Raw genomic sequence first — 18,120 nt, 5'->3', positions numbered from 1 at the left:
GCAAGATCTTAAGATATCATAAAAATTATATATATGAGGCAGATATATTTCCATTAAGCCTCAAATAGTAATACTATTCGCCATAAAACACAGGGAAATCTCATCTTGTTATAATAACATGCATGAACCTGGATGACATTTTGCCAAGAGAAATAAACCAGGCACAGAAATATAAACTCTGAATGATGTCACTCATTTGTGGAATCTAACACAAGATGATCTCACAGAAGTGAGGAGTAGAATAATGGTTACCAGAGGCTGGGGAGAATAGCGAAAGGGAGATATGGGAGAAGTTGGTCAATAGGTACAAAGTTATACATGAAAATAAGTTATGGTGTTCTATTACACAGCGGGGTGACTATAGCAAATAATACTGTATTACATATTTTAAGATAGTTAGAAGAAAATATTTGAATGTTGATGTGGTTTGGATCTGTGTCTCCACTGAAGCTCATGTTGAATTGTAATCCTCAGTGTTATAGGTGGGGTTTGGTGGGAGGTAACTGGACATGGAAGTGGATTTCTCAGATAGTTTAGCACCATCCCCCTGGTGCTGGTCTCATGATAGCGAGTGAGTTCTCGTGAGATCTGATTGTTTTAAAGTGTGTAGTACCCACACCCCCACGACCTGTTGCTCCTGCTCTGGCCGTGGGACATGCCTGCTCCCCCTTTGCCTTCCACCATGACTTCAAGTTTTCTGAGGACTCCTCAGAATCCAAACAGATTCCAGTATCATGCTTCCTGTACAGCCTGCAGAACTGTGAGCCAATTAAAACTCTTTTCTCTATAAATTACTCAGTCTCAGATATTTCTTTATAGCAACACAAGCATGGACTAATACAAATGTGATCACCACAAATAATAAATGTTTAAAGTGACGAACATGCTAATTACCCTGGTTTGATTATTATACAATATATACATGCACTGAAAACCCACAACTGTACCCCATACATATGTACAATTATTACATGTAAATAATAAATAAAACTTTTGGAAATGATACAAAGTATTATACTGTGTAAAATGTCTTAGAATGCATTTAATAAGGTGATTTCTACATTTATACACCCTTTTTATTGTCTTAAATCTTTTGTGAAACGAAGAGGGAGATAAATTGATGATACATGAATAGAAAGATAGATTAATAAGTAGATATACAAATCATACATATAGACACATTATATATGCACATGCTACATAAATATGTGAAACACAGATTCACTGAAATTATTACAAGCTTGAAGAATCTACAATTATATATATTGATTTTAAGGATGAAATTATAAGCCATGTTTCTGAGTTAATAACATATTGCAAACTCTTAGGAAATACATCTTGTTCAAGGACAACCTCCCCTAACCTTTACATTGTTATTAGAGAAAAAATGAGTTAATGTATACAAATAACTGTATAATCTTTAAAACCCTAAAAATATGTATATATACACATTTATAAAGTAGAATATTTATGTTTGAAGACATGATTTCTAAGCTTAAAAACAACCACAAAAACATTAATATATGGTTATAGTGCTGATGCTGGATAGACATTGGCAATATCTAAAGATATTATATATATATTTATATGGCTGATATATATAAATATATGGATGGTATATTTTGATATATTTCTATTAATCCTCATATTCTATAGTAGACTTTTAGTCTTAACATTTGATATGTTGTAGGCAAAATTTTAAGGCTCCCAACAACCATTCCTTCAGAGTGTGGGCAGAATTTGTGAATAACAGGAGATAGCATTCCCATTATATGCTACATTATGAAGTACGATTGATCCTTAAGTTAAATACATTATCTAGGTTGCTTGAATCTAACCATTTGAGCCCTTTAGGAAACAAAGGTTTTCCTCAACTGATAGTGGTTAGGAAGGCTGAAAAAAGATAAGACTGATTTAACTATGAGGACTCCATGAAATATTTCAGGTTTGAAGATGTAGGGGGAGGTATTTGAGAAGGAACTTAGGCAGTTTCTAAGCACAGAAAGCAGCTCATAGCTGACAGCAAGGAAGAAAACAGAGATATCAGAACTACAGCCACAAGGAATTAAATTCCACCAGCTGAAATGTGCTTAGGCACTGATTCTTTCTTTGAGTCTCCAGGTAAGACACAGTTCAGCTGACAATTTGATTTCAGTCTTGTGAGACACTAAGCAGAAGACCTAGTTAAACCTGCCTAAGCTTTTGAATTATAAAATTATGAGATGAAAAATGAGTATTGTTTTATGTCTTAAATTTGTAATAATTTGCTATGTAGCAATAGAAGACTGACACATGCTCATTATAAAAATGTCATTGGCTAAGATATTACTAGATCATACACATTTAATTAAGAATGACAATAAGAGATTAATTAAAGAGATGATAATGCAGAAGGCAAGTATTGACTGTTGCCCAGTCATTATTTAGATTTTAACGTATGATGATAGAGTAAATGCATTAGAGATTAATATTTTCAAAAGCCACTATAGACTATAAAATGCTCAACAAAATATTATAGAATTAGACATTATACTTTACTTATTAAACTATCACTTTTCAGGAAAACTTCAGTAGATATTCTCATTAAGTCAGATAGTGAAGTAATCAGATCACAGAAATCTAAATTATGGAAAGGCTCCCATCCCAGCTCCAATGCCTCTATAATTTATCATTGTGTAAGATCAGCTAGAAACTTTGAGTCAAACTACTAATATTTCTGTAGTTTACCTCTTATAGAAGCTTATATTTAATAAAATTATTTCTTAAGACAAAAAATAGCTATTTTAAAAAGAGCTAAATAAGAGCAACATGTTTAAATGCCTCTATATAGTACTAGTATTCATTTATTAGTGGGGTAAGATTATGAGTTTAATAAAAATGTACTAACGCATATATTTATAAGTTTAAAAAGCATATAGCTTTGTTAAAAATATTATATGTATGAGAAAACAATACGTTTAAGATGAGAGAAAGACATGTAAAGTTATGCATTGATTTAACAAAAGTTACAGGAATGAAAGGGAATTTAGGATTACAGCTGATCCTCACAGATAAATGTTTAGACTTACCTTTTTTCCATATCAGTCAATAAGTTACAATTACATGAAAAAAATAAAACCAATATTTTATTAAAGTGTAAAATCAATTGATTAATTTTAAAACTCCTAGATAGATTTAGTCAGTAATAAGTGAAAGTAAATATTAATCTTAGAATTTTAGAGAACATAAAAACACAAGTGTCTCCTTTTGTTTTGCCCCTTTAATTCCAAGTGCTCTAGGCTTCTTTATGATGTCACCTTTCAACATCACCAGTTTGAACTTAACAATACTTAAGTCCTGGCAAGTCATAAGGGGAAAATGTCTCTCCCAAGATTGTAAGTCAAATTTTATGTTTTAAAATAACTGAAATATTCATTGGCTTTACATTTAACTTCTTTAGTATGAAGAGATGTTTATTATATTATTATGATGCCATTCATAAGCAAAAGATAATGCATTTAAGCAGACAAAGATTCTCAAGCAACATAATAGATTTTTTTGATTTAAGATATAGCTAGTGCATGCATTTCAGTAAAATAGATACCTGGCTTTGGATAAGTCTTTTTTGTTTGTTTTTTTACTGCTAGTCTTACTTGATTTTTTTATCACATTGCATTTTGAGTAATATAAAATAAAATAATTCAGATTTTCAGTCAGGGAACCACTTGGAAATTTCTCAGAATAATTTTTGTGTATGTAATAGTGACTGATGAGTGTGACTGAATTTTAGAGGAGGCATTATATCGCAGTGTTAACCTTTAGTAAAAAGTGGGGCAGCTCTATCCAAATGTGACCAACTGAATCCTAATGGTATCCCTCTTGCAAAATATTGAGTATGTGGAAGTACTTTGTAACGTAAAGCAGATAATCCAGACATGAGAAGTAAGTTATATGACAGTAGTTTACTTAAGCTTAATTTATTCTGTGTCAAAATAAGGTAGGTAAAGAGCACGTTTCAATTCTGTAAACCCTTTCACAGAGGGCATGCAACAAAGGTGAAGGAATGGAGTTTCGTAATATAAAGTATGGATGGGCCTTAATTTAGCAGTATTGTTAAAGGAAAGATAAAACATGAATATTAAAAATAAAATAGGCTTTCCATAGATACTGGTGCCCATTTTGTTATAAAACAATGATTAAAGTATAATTTTTGGTAAAGGTTTAAATGCATTTGTCATGATTACTTTAGAAGCTGAGTAAATTGATGCCTACTATGCAAAAATCTATGTTCTGGCACCTAACATGGCAGAATTACACTGTATTTTAATTACTTTCAAATATATAAGCACTGCAAAATATCGATGGTATTATTGTTATCATGAGCATCAAATAGCTTTCAGAGAACTTGACCACAATGGTTAGAAACCTCTTTTTGGTCTTATGGCTATTTTCTATGGTGTTATTCTAGTGTAATCCCAAAACATTCTGGTTTTTGTAGGAGGAAACTGATAGAAATCATAATCAAATGGCCTCACCATTAGCCAGAAAAGCACACATAAAAATTCTTAATAACAAATTAGCATATTTCTTTGAGTTCAAGTGACAGCTCCCAATTCATTGAACACACAAAATTTAAGATGCAGAAAATTAATTTTCGACTCCATTTGTCTTTTCACTGAATTCTTCTAAGAATGGCAGAGCCTTAGTTTTGGACTTAACATTTCTGTGCCTATGGCTATCAACTTGTATGTGATAAAGAAAATTTTTCTGTTTGAACTCAGTTTTTCCTTTCCCACTTATTCCTTCTCTAATACCTTTGCTCTATCCAAACCTCAACTATACCATTTAATAGTTTCATCACTTCTGGCCTTGGCCTCAAATTTAGGTTGTGTTCGTCAACTCAGCCCATTTATAATGTTGAATAGAACTAAGATTTCTGAAACAGGTAGGAGAGGTTATCACAAAAATTTGGTGTGAGATAGGGTATCTAAATATATGAACATTTAAAATTCCAATATTAGCTTCCCAATCTCGTATCTAATGTATATTTTATGTTTTTCTCTCTATTGAGTAGCATTACTAAAGTCGTCTCTTACTATCCTGGTCTAGGGATTCACCTTGATGTAGAAAAGGTTTTATAAATCCTGGCACCACTCACATCGTAGTCTAGAAAACTTTTTGTTGGAATAGAGGATTAGTAGGTGCTGGGGGTAGGGGAGATCCAGCATTCTGTCCATTGTAAGATGCATTATAATATTTTTAACAGTACCCCTGGTCTCTACCAACTAGATGCTAGTATCATCACACGCACATACACATAGACAATTGTGACAAGGAAAATGTCTTCAGACATTGCAAAATGTTCTCTGGGCAAGGAGTTCGAAATAACCCATGCTAAGAAACACTGCTTCAGAAAATGCTAGAGAAAGACAGAGAATCTTACTACACACAGAGCCATTCCTCAGCAAGACAGTAATCCTGGGGCAGTTGACCTTGCCTTTACACAGAGACTCCTCTAGCAAATACAAGAAGAGTAGCTCAGGCTGCAGTCAGCTACTAGAAAACTTTCTACCATGTCTTTTATGGTCTTCTTTTCCCTGCAGCTGATGCAGATTCCAAAAATCTAGTCTACTGGCAAGATATCTGGCAATATGCATACAATCAGGAGGTCTATGAACAACTCACATGTAACTGGGGAAGATATATCATTTAAATCCTTTGACTTTGAATCCACTATATATTTTTAAAACACATCTAAGCAGAGATACAGTTACAGGCAAGATTAAAGATGGGTGGATTTTGTATTTAGATTAAAATATAATCCAGACTAAAAGGAAAAATAATCAGAAAAACAAACTTGGTTAAATGTTTACCCCTGAAAAAATTTTTTGTGGTGGTAGAATAGAAATAGATTTTTCTCTTAAGAAATAAAGTCCCCCATGTCTCTTGCTTGTCTACTTTTTATTTCAGAAAACTTAATCCTAGTTTTCTTTTCAAAGTTGCAAATACATTATATTCTACATTGTTGACAATGGGAAACCTTCTTTACCTCAGAACATGCACAGTTACTGAAAATGATTTTGAAGTGACTGAATATATAAGCTTGAAGTGAAGGTGGAATTTTAGCTTCTACATTCCATTTTATCTTGGTAAATATGAGGCCTTAATTACTGTGTTTCCTTATATATATCCAGACACTTTAATTTAATTTAAGCATTAGTCCTATTAAAAAACAACAACAACCTTTTGACTTAATAATCATTTTTCCCTCTTCTTAGGTTAAGTCATTAAATTAGATCTTATGGATTTAATTTAAAATTGTGAAAATACATTTACATTCATATAAATATATCTCAAAATAAAAATAAGGGATATACTAACAGTTTATTTTCAATAAGACAGTTTGTAAGTTTTTTTAATAAGAATGTCAAAAATTGAATGCAAATGCACCCTGACCTAGATAATTACTTGACGGTACCAGAAAGGAAAGGAAAGAGATGCTCTCACCAGCAGAGCCAGACTTAAAGAGTGGGAAAGTGCTATCAAATCCAAAAGATCAAATTGCTTTAATTGCTTATCACACACATTTGCATAGTCAGTAAGGGCAAGGGTATTTGGTTTATTGCTGTTTGGGTTCCTATAAATGATTCTTACTAAAAATGCAAGAGGTTAAAATGTATTGAACTGTCACTAACTCTAATCTCATAAACACTAAGAAATATATAGAAAACTTTGATCACCCAAAAAAGATACATAATGACAGATTCCAGTCAATCCAACTTGCTTTTCTCCAACCAATGGCTGTTCAGTTACCCTATAGAGTCTTGCTTATTTTTGAAGTGAATACAATAAAATTATATTGTGTATGTGCTAGTATTTCTGAACTTTTTCTTTCAATATAATATTCCTTTATATTCATTAAAGTTTCTATATTGCACATATAAGTAATTTATTCCTTTCGATTGCTAAGAAGTATTCCATTACATTTATATAGCACACTTAGTTTATCCATTCCTTTGTTGATGGACACTTGAGTTGCTTTTAGTTTGAGGTTATTGTGAATAAAATTGCTATGAACATTTTTGTCTAAGTCTTTCTGTGGACTTTTGTTTTCCTCCTTTTCTTTATTTCCTAGAGGAAAAGTTTTAATTCACTTACGCAGCTTTTATATGTACTTTAATAACTTGTTTCTGTATAATTTGCTTTTGTGTTATTTCAAGTTTTAATTAATTTTCCTAAATTTTTATCTTCTAATTTTGCTGGTGTATAGAAATATAGTTCATTTAAACTATTTATCATATAATCATTAAACAAGTATAGTTCATTAAACTCTGTATCATATAAACTTATTACATTTGATTGGCAGCTTTAACAGTTATTATTATAGATGTCACTGGATATCATATTTACCCAATTGTATCCTCTACAAATAAAGACAATTTTACTTCTTCCTTTTCAATCTTAGTGCTTTCATTGCTTTATGAAACAAAATAGGATCTGGATTTAAATGCTGAATAGATACAGTAGGTTTATCTTTGCCTTGTTTCTGATTTTTAAGGAAAGACAGTCAATATTCCTCCAATAAGTTTGATTTTAAAAATAGGCATTATCTAGATGTATTCTATCAATCTGTGGACTATGTTCTCTATTGCTGGTTTTCTCTGACTTTTTAATTATGAATGCATATTACTTTCTTTCAAAAATTCTTCTGCATATACTGAAATGATCAGATGATTTTTCTTATTTATTTTGTCAATTGGAATGATTGCATTGGTTGATTTTGGGTCAAACCAACCTCATATTCTGGAAAGTAAACCAGATGGTCATGATGTATTAGCAATTTTATATGTTTGCCAGTATGATTTTTTAAATTTTAAGAAATTATGTGTCTATAATAATGCGGGATATTCATCTGTAATATGCATTTTTAGTATTGACCTCAAAAGGATTTGGGTTATTTATACTAGCCTTGAAAATGAGTTAAAACATACTTACTCCTCCTCTACTTCTTTCTTATATTGTTTTCCTAGTTTCAATGGAGAGATGTAAAACATTGATTTTAAACATTTTTTATAATATAAAATATTAAAACTGTAAGTTATTCTCTATGAACTTTTAAGCAGTATTCTATCATTTTCATAATTATCTTATTGTTCAGTTGCTTCTTTTTAAATAGGTTTTCATTGTGATCCCTTTTGGACCACTGGTTCTTTAAAAGGAGCTGTTTAATTTTCAAATATTTATATATTGTCTAGATAATTTTATTATTGATTTCAAATTCAATTGCTGGGTGATTAAATAATATGTCCTAGAAATTATAGAAGAAATTAACAGATCATTCTATTTTGAAAATCTATTTTGAAAATCTCAAGTTTAATAGTGTTTCATGAACTTAAAATCTTTCCTCTTCGAGAGCACTTGGAATAACGCAGTTCATAATCATTGTTGGGTCTCAACATTTCTTCTGTAGTATATAAATGTACTTTGACTGGATCTGAATTTAGAGATTCAGATATGATGGGGCAAGTAATCTTGGTGCATGTACTCAGTTTAAGAAAATGATAGGCTGGATAACTTATTGGTGAAAACATATTAAATATTATTCAGCTAATATAAATTTTTATAGCACGAAAAAATGTGCCACGTTTTATGCTGCTAGCTTCATTCTTTAGTCAAGGTATCAAGATACTGCTTTTCTGTGCTTAAACCTTAAGTTTTACACACTGTCAAATAAACATCACGTGTGTGTTTGTGTATGAGCACAAAAGCCTCAGACTCACTCATGACCAACGATGGCTCTATATCCAAAATATAATGAAACAATGTAAAATAATATTTCTCTAATAGATCTTAGGATTGGTCTCCATCACCAGTAAATAAAAATTAGATTGTAAAACACTCCTTCGTGGGAACAAACATGTTAAGATAGTAATAAAACAAATGGGAACCTATAAATGGAAAACAATTTGCAATATAGTTTCTTTTTCAGATTTTCTTTAAAAAGTAATGAAATTCCTTATGAATTTTTGTGGTCCACACTGACATATGCACATGCACACACAAATTCACAGGTGCACACATAGGCCATTTAATAATTTGGATTTGGTGGAGTTTTTTGAGACTATTTTGAGGATATGCTTTTACATAAGCATAGAGTTTACAAAGTGATACCTTGTTTCAAATTCAATTAAGAGAGAATTTGGAGCATGAACTGGGAAAAATAATTCAACTGTGTTTTTGTAATTTTTTAAAATGTATATTTTCAGATGTGCAATTTGCTTATACACACACACATATAAACAAATTGCACATCTGAAAATATACACACATATATGTGATACATGTATGTATATATAGTTTGTTTGATCAACCATTATTTAGTACTGTTGTAATTTGAAAACACATTTGCTCATCTCTATTATCCTGGAGATGAAGTAATCTTATATAACAAAAGATATCTGAGATTGTGAAATATTTCTCTAGTTGTTGGTTGCAGGTACTGGAGTATAATAATGACAGTTTAAAACAGTGATTTTTATATAAATTAACTAAAACCTTTCTTTTTTGTTTTAATAGCCAAAGAGTAAACTTTGGGCCATATGATAATTACATTCCAGGTAAGAAAGCATTCAATATTTATTACAAAACATGTGTGCTTAATTTTATGGTAAGTATTATCCTCCATTCAAAGTGATAAAGCAAACATTGCCATGGAATAAAATTGATAATTAACTATTTCCCAAGGAACCTTTCTTACAGGCCCAGTGAACACCTTTTATATATGTTTTGCTTTGTTTTGAATCCAAGGAAGTTTAAGTAAACATGTTCAGTATATGAAAGCCGGAAATAGTTACATGTTAGAATTCATACAATCAGATAATCTTACAGTTGAAAAGCAAAGTAGAAATTGGATAAATAACTTCTTGTTTATGTCAGGAATTTCTTCTACAACATTCTTGATAGATTATATCCAGCTTATAATTGGCCCCAAATTTCTTTACTAGACAAGGCAAAGGTATTTGATTTTGAAGAACTTCAAATATCAAGTATTTTCCCCTCAGATACTGAGCCTAAATATAATTTTTTTCTGTACATTTTTCCCATTGTTCCTATTTTCTTTAGAAAACTCATAGGAAATGTCTATTATTTCCACACATTAATGCTGCATGTGTCTAAATACAAGGATGAAATCTCTCATTGGCCTCATTGGCAACTTAAATAACTTTAATCATTTGTATTATAGTTTCCAGATGACTTCACCTACCCAGTCACCATTCTGTAGGCTTTTTGTCATTTTCCTTTACAAAATATGTCACCCATAACGATACCATTCTTGGGTGTATAGCATTTGCCCCCTTTTTTTTTTTTTTTTTTTGAGACAGAGTCTTGCTCTGTCGCTCAAGCTGGAGTGCAGTGGCATGATCTGGGCTCACTGCAAGCTCTGCCTCCTGGGTTCACGCCATTCTCCTGCCTCAGCCTCCTGAGTAGCTGAGACTACAGGCGCCTGCCACCACACCTGGTTTTTAGTAGAGACGGGGTTTCACCGTGTTAGCCAGGATGGTCTCGATCTCCTGACCTCGTGATCAGCCCACCTCAGCTTCCCAAAGTGCTGGGATTACAGGCGTGAGCCACTGCGCCCGGCTGCATTTACTCTTGTAGCTTGGAAAGTTATTATTAACTAAGGGGATCTTAAGTCTTAGCACTTAGATTAAATCATGTATTTACTGAATATTTATGCTGGCATTGCGCTAAGTACTATGGGAGCTACAGAAGTAGTTATTTTCTGTTATTAATAAAATTGTATACTAACCAAAAGCATAAAGCAAAAACCTAGACTGGAAGAGATAGATTTAAAAGGAAGCAGTAAAACTGAATCTTTCCATTTATATTATAGTTATGCTAGTTTTGCAATGACTGCTTTATACAGTTATCTGTAAAACTGCTCAAAATAGAAAAATCAATTATTTTCTCATATTGATAACAGAAAATTGCAAACATTACCAAATAAATGAAGTCATAATTTGAATCACTTGTTTATTCATTTACATGATATACGTTGCACATGTAATGCCATTTCAGCTCTGATGGAATTCTATTCACTCCAAAATGTGTTTTTTGTCTCCCTTATTTTAGTCAGTGAATTAAGCAAAAAATCATGGAATCAGCAACACTTTGCCCTGTTATTTCCCAAACCACAACGGCCAGGAACCAAAAGGAGATCAAAACCTTCTCAAATACGGGACAATACGGTTTCTGTAAGCATTGGAAAGATTTTATAATTATCAGTAATAAGTAATAACTTAGTAATAATTATAACCACAATAAGTAATTATAATTAGTCTTAAGTAATCACTAAGTAGTAAGCTTGTGAAATCATGTATAGTTGTATGTGTTATAGATCAAAGCTGACCAACAAGTTTCTGCAGTGATGGGAATATTTATCTCTGTAGTCCAACGAGGCTATTAAATACTTGAAATGAGGCTAGTGCAACTAAGGAATTGAATTTTACATTTAAATTACATTGAATTAAAGTAAATTCACATGTGGCTATGAAATGCCCTACTGAACAGCACAGTTAGAGATAATTCAAAGTCTACCACTTAAAGAAAATAGATATATTTTATTTGCATTTTACTGTATACAGTTGCCCCTTTATTTCATATTAACTATTTTTTTCAATAACCACACATTGTAAAAATTGTTTCCAAGGAGCACAAAATTATGGAGTTCCTGATGTTAGAGTTAGTGTGAACATTCAGGAAATGTTCTACAGCTGGAGAAATCCCTCATTTGAGTCAGGGGATTACACTATACCTTTAATACTTCCTCAGTTCTGTAATATAGAATTCAGGACTCAGAGTATTGGAAAATAAATATTTCGCAATATTTCTGGAGTCAACATGGGATAAGCATATGCTCAAAGAAAAGTTTTCACAAAATAAATGTATCATTAACTTGTTTATTTTTAAAAATGTAACCCATTAGTAGTGAACAAAGTTCTTTTTTTCTTGCTGAATTTATTTTTCCATTTTTGTTAATATTTGTACAGAGATTAGCTATTTTTGCCATTCAGTTTTGTACATATTTAATTAGAAGTTGAAAACAAAATGCATAATTTATCTCAAATTAACATTCCCTGTTATAGATTTCATTATTTCAGTTACCAATCTGATCATACTCAATTTATATCTGCCAAGCAATAGGAGTTTCAGGCTTTTATCTTTAACCATGAGTAGCATTCTAAATTCCAGAGACTCTGAAAATGAAAATAGACTAAGATATGCCTCAATCTGAAACTATTAGATATTAGAGAATAGTTTCTGATTTACCTAGAAATAGAAGGTGGGCAAGATACTCCAAGAATTCTCAAGAACATACAGTTTAAAAAGCCTCCTATGACTGTGAAGATATGCCATGAGTCTACCAATTTGAACCTAAAATCCCGAGGGAGCTATGAAGATCCTATAAACTGAAAGTAAGCTCCAAATGGGCATGATTATTCACTAGTTTAAAAAAAAAGGATGACAATAAAAAAGCAAAATAAAGGATGAAATCTCAAACTTCCCCATTTTTTAACAAAAGCTAAAATCTTTTTATGGTTGAAATTAAAATATATTTGGGATATATTAATACAAACTGTGTTATTCACTCACAAGTTGTTCATCATTATTGTAACCATCTTTCAGATAATTGATGAAGAACAATTAAGAGGAGATCATAGACAACCATTATGGATGTACCGTTCTTTAATGAGAATTTCTGAGAGACCATCTGTTTATTTAGCTGCCAGGAGGCAGCCTCTCAAACCAACTCGTACTGTCGAGGTGGATTCTAAAGCAGCAGGTAGAGATAACTTACTGTTTTTATAGTATCTCTGTAATTTTCTGATTAGATTTCTATTAGAATTTTATCAAGTTTGGATTTTCCCATTTTAAGAAATATTTGAATATTTATCCCCAGAAATTGGTAAGAAAGTTGAAGACAAGACAACACAGAAGGACACAACAGATTCAGAATCAGAATTAAAACACGGAAAAAAAGATTCAAAGAAGGGCAACGATGTAGAGAAAGGAAAAGAAGAAAAGCTAGATGCAAAGAAAGATAGCAAAAAAGGTAAAAAGGATGCAGAGAAGGGCAAAGACTCAGCAACAGAATCTGAAGATGAAAAAGGAGGTGCAAATAAAGATAACGAAAAAGATAAAAAGGATTCAAACAAAGGCAAAGACTCGGCAACAGAATCTGAAGATGAAAAAGGAGGTACAGAGAAAGATAGCAAAAAAGGTAAAAAGGATTCAAAGAAGGGCAAGGATTCAGCCATAGAATTACAAGCTGTAAAAGCAGATGAAAAGAAGGATGAGGATGGAAAAAAAGATGCAAACAAAGGTGATGAATCGAAGGATGCCAAGAAAGATGCAAAGGAGATTAAAAAAGGTAAGAAAGATAAGAAGAGGCCCAGTAGTACAGACAGTGACTCAAAGGATGATGTCAAGAAAGAGTCTAAGAAGGACGCCACGAACGATGCCAAGAAAGTTGCCAAGAAAGATACTGAGAAAGAATCTGCTGATTCAAAGAAGGATGAAAAGAAAAATGCTAAGAAGGATGCAAAGAAGGATGCAAAGAAGAATGCAAAGAAGGATGAAAAGAAGGATGCAAAGAAGAAGGGCAAGTAGGCCTTGGATAAGAATTTGAACCGAAAGAATAATTCAAAAGCATATTTGATGAAACAATAGTGGTAGTCTGCAGCTGAATTTGTGAGAAAACAAGAGGCCTCAAAGAATTAAATAATTTTTAAAAGGTGGTAAAGAAGGATACAAAGGAGAACTCAGCAGAGATTTATAAAAATATATAAGAAAGATGTTAAGAAAAATTAAGGGGGGATCCATTGAAAGACTTGAAGAATACATATACTTAAATTGGGGGACATGAAGGATTCAATGAATGATCTCTAGAAAGATTTAAAGAAGAATATTCAGATAAGGATGTTGAAGATAATGACACTAAATCTATGGACACACACACAAACACACACACACAGTTTAATGAAGGCTTAAAGAATCCAAGGAGACAGATGTTGTATCTATAGATTTAAAATAATCTCAAGCTGCATCCACAGATACAAAAAAATATAGGAGCCATGAAATGAAGTTAAACACCTTGTAGAAAGCCTACTTTCAAGTAAATATAGCATTCCTTTGGCAAAAAGAAAAAAAAAGTAAAAGAAAAGAAAAAAAAATGTATTACCACCCGATGAGCCTACGTCTTTCTTTCTGAAGTTTAAACAACCACAGTCATGTTTATGGTTGTTGGATGTGCCACTTCCAATCCAAAAGAAGCACACTTGGTAAGTCAGTTTTGTTTTGTTTACTTATTTATTTATTTATTTATTTTTTTTTGAGATGGAGTCTCTCTCTGTCGCCCAGGCTGGAGGGCAGTGGCGCGATCTCGGCTCACTGCAAGCTCCGCCTCCTGGGTTCACGCCATTCTCCTTCCTCAGCCTCCCAAGTAGCTGGACTACAGGCGCCTGCCACCAAGCCCAGCTAAATTTTTTTGTATTTTTAGTAGAGACGGGGTTTCACCGTGTTAGCCAGGATGGTCTCCATCTCCTGACCTCGTGATCCGCCCGTCTCGGCCTCCCAAAGTGCTGGGATTACAGGCGTGAGCCACCGTGCCCGGCCAGTTTTGTTTTATTTTAAGCCAGATTGAATTAATTATTGTCTTTTTCATTTTTGAGGGTACATAGTAGATTTAATAATAATTGAACCAAATTATAATTAGATAGGAGGAATAAGTTCAAAAGATCTATTGTATAGCATGGTGACTATAGTTAATGACAATATATTGTATTCTTGAAAAATCAATGCTAAGAGAATGAACATTGTGCTCTCATCGCATAAATGATAACCATGTGAGGTGATGCTTATGTCAATTAGCAAGATTTCAGGATTCCACAATGTATACATGCTTCATAACATCATATTGTACACGATAAATATGCTTTTACTGATCAAATTAAATAAATTTAAAATAATAAAAATCAAACTAAAGGTTCAAATTGACACTGTTCTTATATTATCTCTGTAATTTTCTGAGTACATTTCTTTTAGAATTTTATGAAGTTTGGACTTTCTCATGTTAAGAAATATTCAAAGAACATGGAGAGACAACGAAATAAATGAAGCTTTAAAAAGTGTCCGTGGAAAGGTTAAGGAAGTCTGTCATTAGGGAGAGGTTACTAGCTTATGATAGATGATATTATTACCAATTAAGCATCCAAAGTTTTAAAATAGAAAATATTAATTTATTTTGATTGAAAGAAGGATGAAATTCAAAATTGTTTATTACCGACAAGAACAAATTTAAATGAGGCATATGAAAGAGCTACTTGATAAATGGCTAAATACTTCACAAAACTAAATTAACCAAAATTTAACAGAGTGTAAAAGAGTAAGAATATATACATAATATTTATTTAGATGTGGAAACAATTAACTTACTGTCTTTAAAACCGTATTAAACTCTGTTGTGACCCATAAGTCCTATTGATTTGAGGAAAAAAAAAAGCAGTATTAAGCAAAATGCAATATCCTTGAACTTCTCAATTAAATGACAATTCATTTATTTCTGATTTAACATTTTCTTAAATAAATTCAGTGTTGCTGCAGAACTTGCTAAATGATTTTCTCTTTTTATTCTTCCTGACATAAACTTTGGATGCAACATAAAGCTTCTCTTGGACATTAAAGGAAGGGTCTCCTAGTCTGTATGTTCCTAAGAGCTAGCTTCCAAGGAAGAGTAAGGAATAATTGTTTTTCTTTAACACTCAACATTGGGTCCTGTCCCTCCTGCATCAACTACTAAGAGTCAGTGGTTATTGTAACTCCTGATCTGCCAGGTGATCACACCTTGTTAGCCTGGGTCAGCTGTAATGGCAGAGGGAGTCAAATCCTGGCCCTTTGTTCTCCTCCCAATCCCTCTAGGAACCTGCTCATCATCTTCCTCTGCATATAGTAAAATTATGTGTTGAGATTGCTAAACTTTTCTGGAAATGTTACCATCTCTCTGAGGATTTAGGAAATCATTTCAAATCCTCTTTTTCCTCTATAAAAAGGCCCTTAAAATTATTTTCACCAATAGGATTCAAAAGTCAGGTTTTAGATTGAAATGTAATGTAAAATGACAGAAAAATTGAGCTTCTACCTTTAATATCCTACTGAGGTGCACCATCACTAAGAATTTTCATGTAGTTAAATTTAATAGCAGTGTCCTTTTATTCCAGTACCTCTTCATTTACATCTATGTTGTTTTCTCAGTTATTCCAATAAAAAATAAAAATGAAAAAAATGGCTTTACATACCATTCTTATGCTGTTGAATCTTATAATTTAAACCTAGTATTTACTTATTTACTCAGCTCCATATTCCCATATCCAAATACTTAGTTAAGCATCTAGTTGACTAGCTTCCAGGTATCTCAAAATTAACAAATCCCAAAGAGAACTGTTGACATCCCTCCACCAATGCCTCTTTCTCTCCAAGTTCTGGCAAACCCATTAAATGACGCTGGTATCCAGTCTGTAGCTTAATCCAAAATCAGTGAGTCATCCCTAATTACTCATTTTTCTTCACCCTGCCTACTAGTAGTAAGTCCTATCATGTCTACCTACAAAATACTTGAGTTGGTATAATTCATTACATTTCTACCACTTCTGTACACTAAAAGTCCAATCAACCATTAACTCTTACTTGAAAACTCCAAAGCCCTCTAAGTGCAGGGGAAGCCCCTGCTTCATGTCTCTCCACAACGCCATATCCCATTCTTCATATAGAAACCATCATGTTTCTCCCTTGGTCAAAGCTTTCTAGTGTACTGATGCCACACTTACCATCAACTTTTCTTTTGCTCTGGCTTATAATCCATTAATGATCTGTGTGCTGACTATTTCTCTGCCCTCATGTGACAACACTATTCCTTTTGTCTACCACGCACTTGTTGCATTGGATTTTTAAAAATATTTTACCACATGTAACCTTACAATATTAAGCCTTTTACACTTGTTCCTTCTCCATAGAATGCAATTCTCCTAGAACATCACACTGTTGACTCCTTCAAAATAGTCATTCTCAGCTTACATTTTACATTTCCAGATATTTTTCATAGACTAATTTATTTTTTGACACAGTGTCTCTCTCTGTTGCCCAGGCTGAGGTACAATGGTGTGATCACAGCTCACTGCAGCCTCAACCTCCCCAGGCTCAGGTGATTCTCCCACCTCAGCCTCCCCAGCAGCTGGGACTACAAGAGCTCTTCACCACATCCAGCTAATTTTTGTATTTTGTAGAGATGGAGTTTTGCCATGTTGCCCAGGCTGCTCTCCAACTCCTGGGCTCAAGCAATCCACCCGCCTCAGCCTCCCCAAGTGCTTGGATTACAGGAATGGTACTATCAGAGATTAGATGTTAATAATTACATCATGGAGAATGGGGTAACCACCCCTTCAAAGATTTATCCTTTGTGTTAAAAACAATATAAATATACTCTTATAGTGATTTTTAAATGTACAGTTAAGTTATTATTGACTATAGTCACTCCAATGTGCTATCAAATAGTAGGTCTTATTCATTTTTTTCTAATTTTTGTGCATTAACTATTCTCATCTCTCCTTCAATTCCCCACTACATTTTCCAGACTCTGATAACCATCCTTTTACCCTCTACCTCCATAAGTTTGTTTTAATTTTTAGATACAACAAATGAGAGAGAACATGCAATGTTTCTCCACATCTTTGCCAACACTTTTAACTTTGTAATAATAACCAATTTATATATATATATCACATATATACAAACATATGTGTACACACATATATGTGTATATACACACACATATATGTATTATACACACATACATATGTGTACACATTGAATTTATTACATTTTACATGTATGTGTGTGTATATATATATATACATGTCAATATAGCAAAAATAGAAAATTTAAAATAACCCATATCATTTTTGGTGGCATCAAAATATGCAATAATTTTCTTATCACTAATTGATTCAAACTTATTTTCATGAGAAATCAATACAATCAATTTTAAACAAATAAGAATTACTGAAAAAGTGCATAGAAGTTGTCATA

The 18,120-nt window shown here is 32.5% G+C and overlaps 1 protein-coding gene across 3 annotated transcripts in view; it reads left to right on the top strand.

The window, feature by feature from the left end:
- Positions 1-231: 231 nt before the first annotated feature.
- CYLC2 (cylicin 2) overlaps positions 232-18,120 on the top strand; it is a 30,713-nt gene continuing 12,824 nt past the window's right edge. For 2 of the 3 annotated variants that reach the window (XR_008626661.1, XR_008626662.1), the window contains exons 1-6: positions 232-304; positions 3,271-3,374; positions 9,556-9,596; positions 11,113-11,234; positions 12,667-12,823; positions 12,941-14,321. Coding sequence is in view for 1 of the 3 variants with exons in the window: in XM_055117793.1 (XP_054973768.1) it covers positions 3,358-3,374; positions 9,556-9,596; positions 11,113-11,234; positions 12,667-12,823; positions 12,941-13,650 (1,047 nt within the window). In the remaining 2 variants the exon portion in view is untranslated. Of the gene's footprint in view, positions 305-3,270; positions 3,375-9,555; positions 9,597-11,112; positions 11,235-12,666; positions 12,824-12,940; positions 16,679-18,120 lie in introns of those variants that run through there. The other variant, XM_055117793.1, reaches the window with a different exon arrangement.

This window comes from Pan paniscus, chromosome 11 (assembly GCF_029289425.2).
Source record: "Pan paniscus chromosome 11, NHGRI_mPanPan1-v2.0_pri, whole genome shotgun sequence".
Classification (NCBI taxonomy): domain Eukaryota; kingdom Metazoa; phylum Chordata; class Mammalia; order Primates; family Hominidae; genus Pan; species Pan paniscus.
Note: the sequence above shows the minus strand (reverse complement) of the source record. Positions and strands in the feature narration are given on the sequence as shown.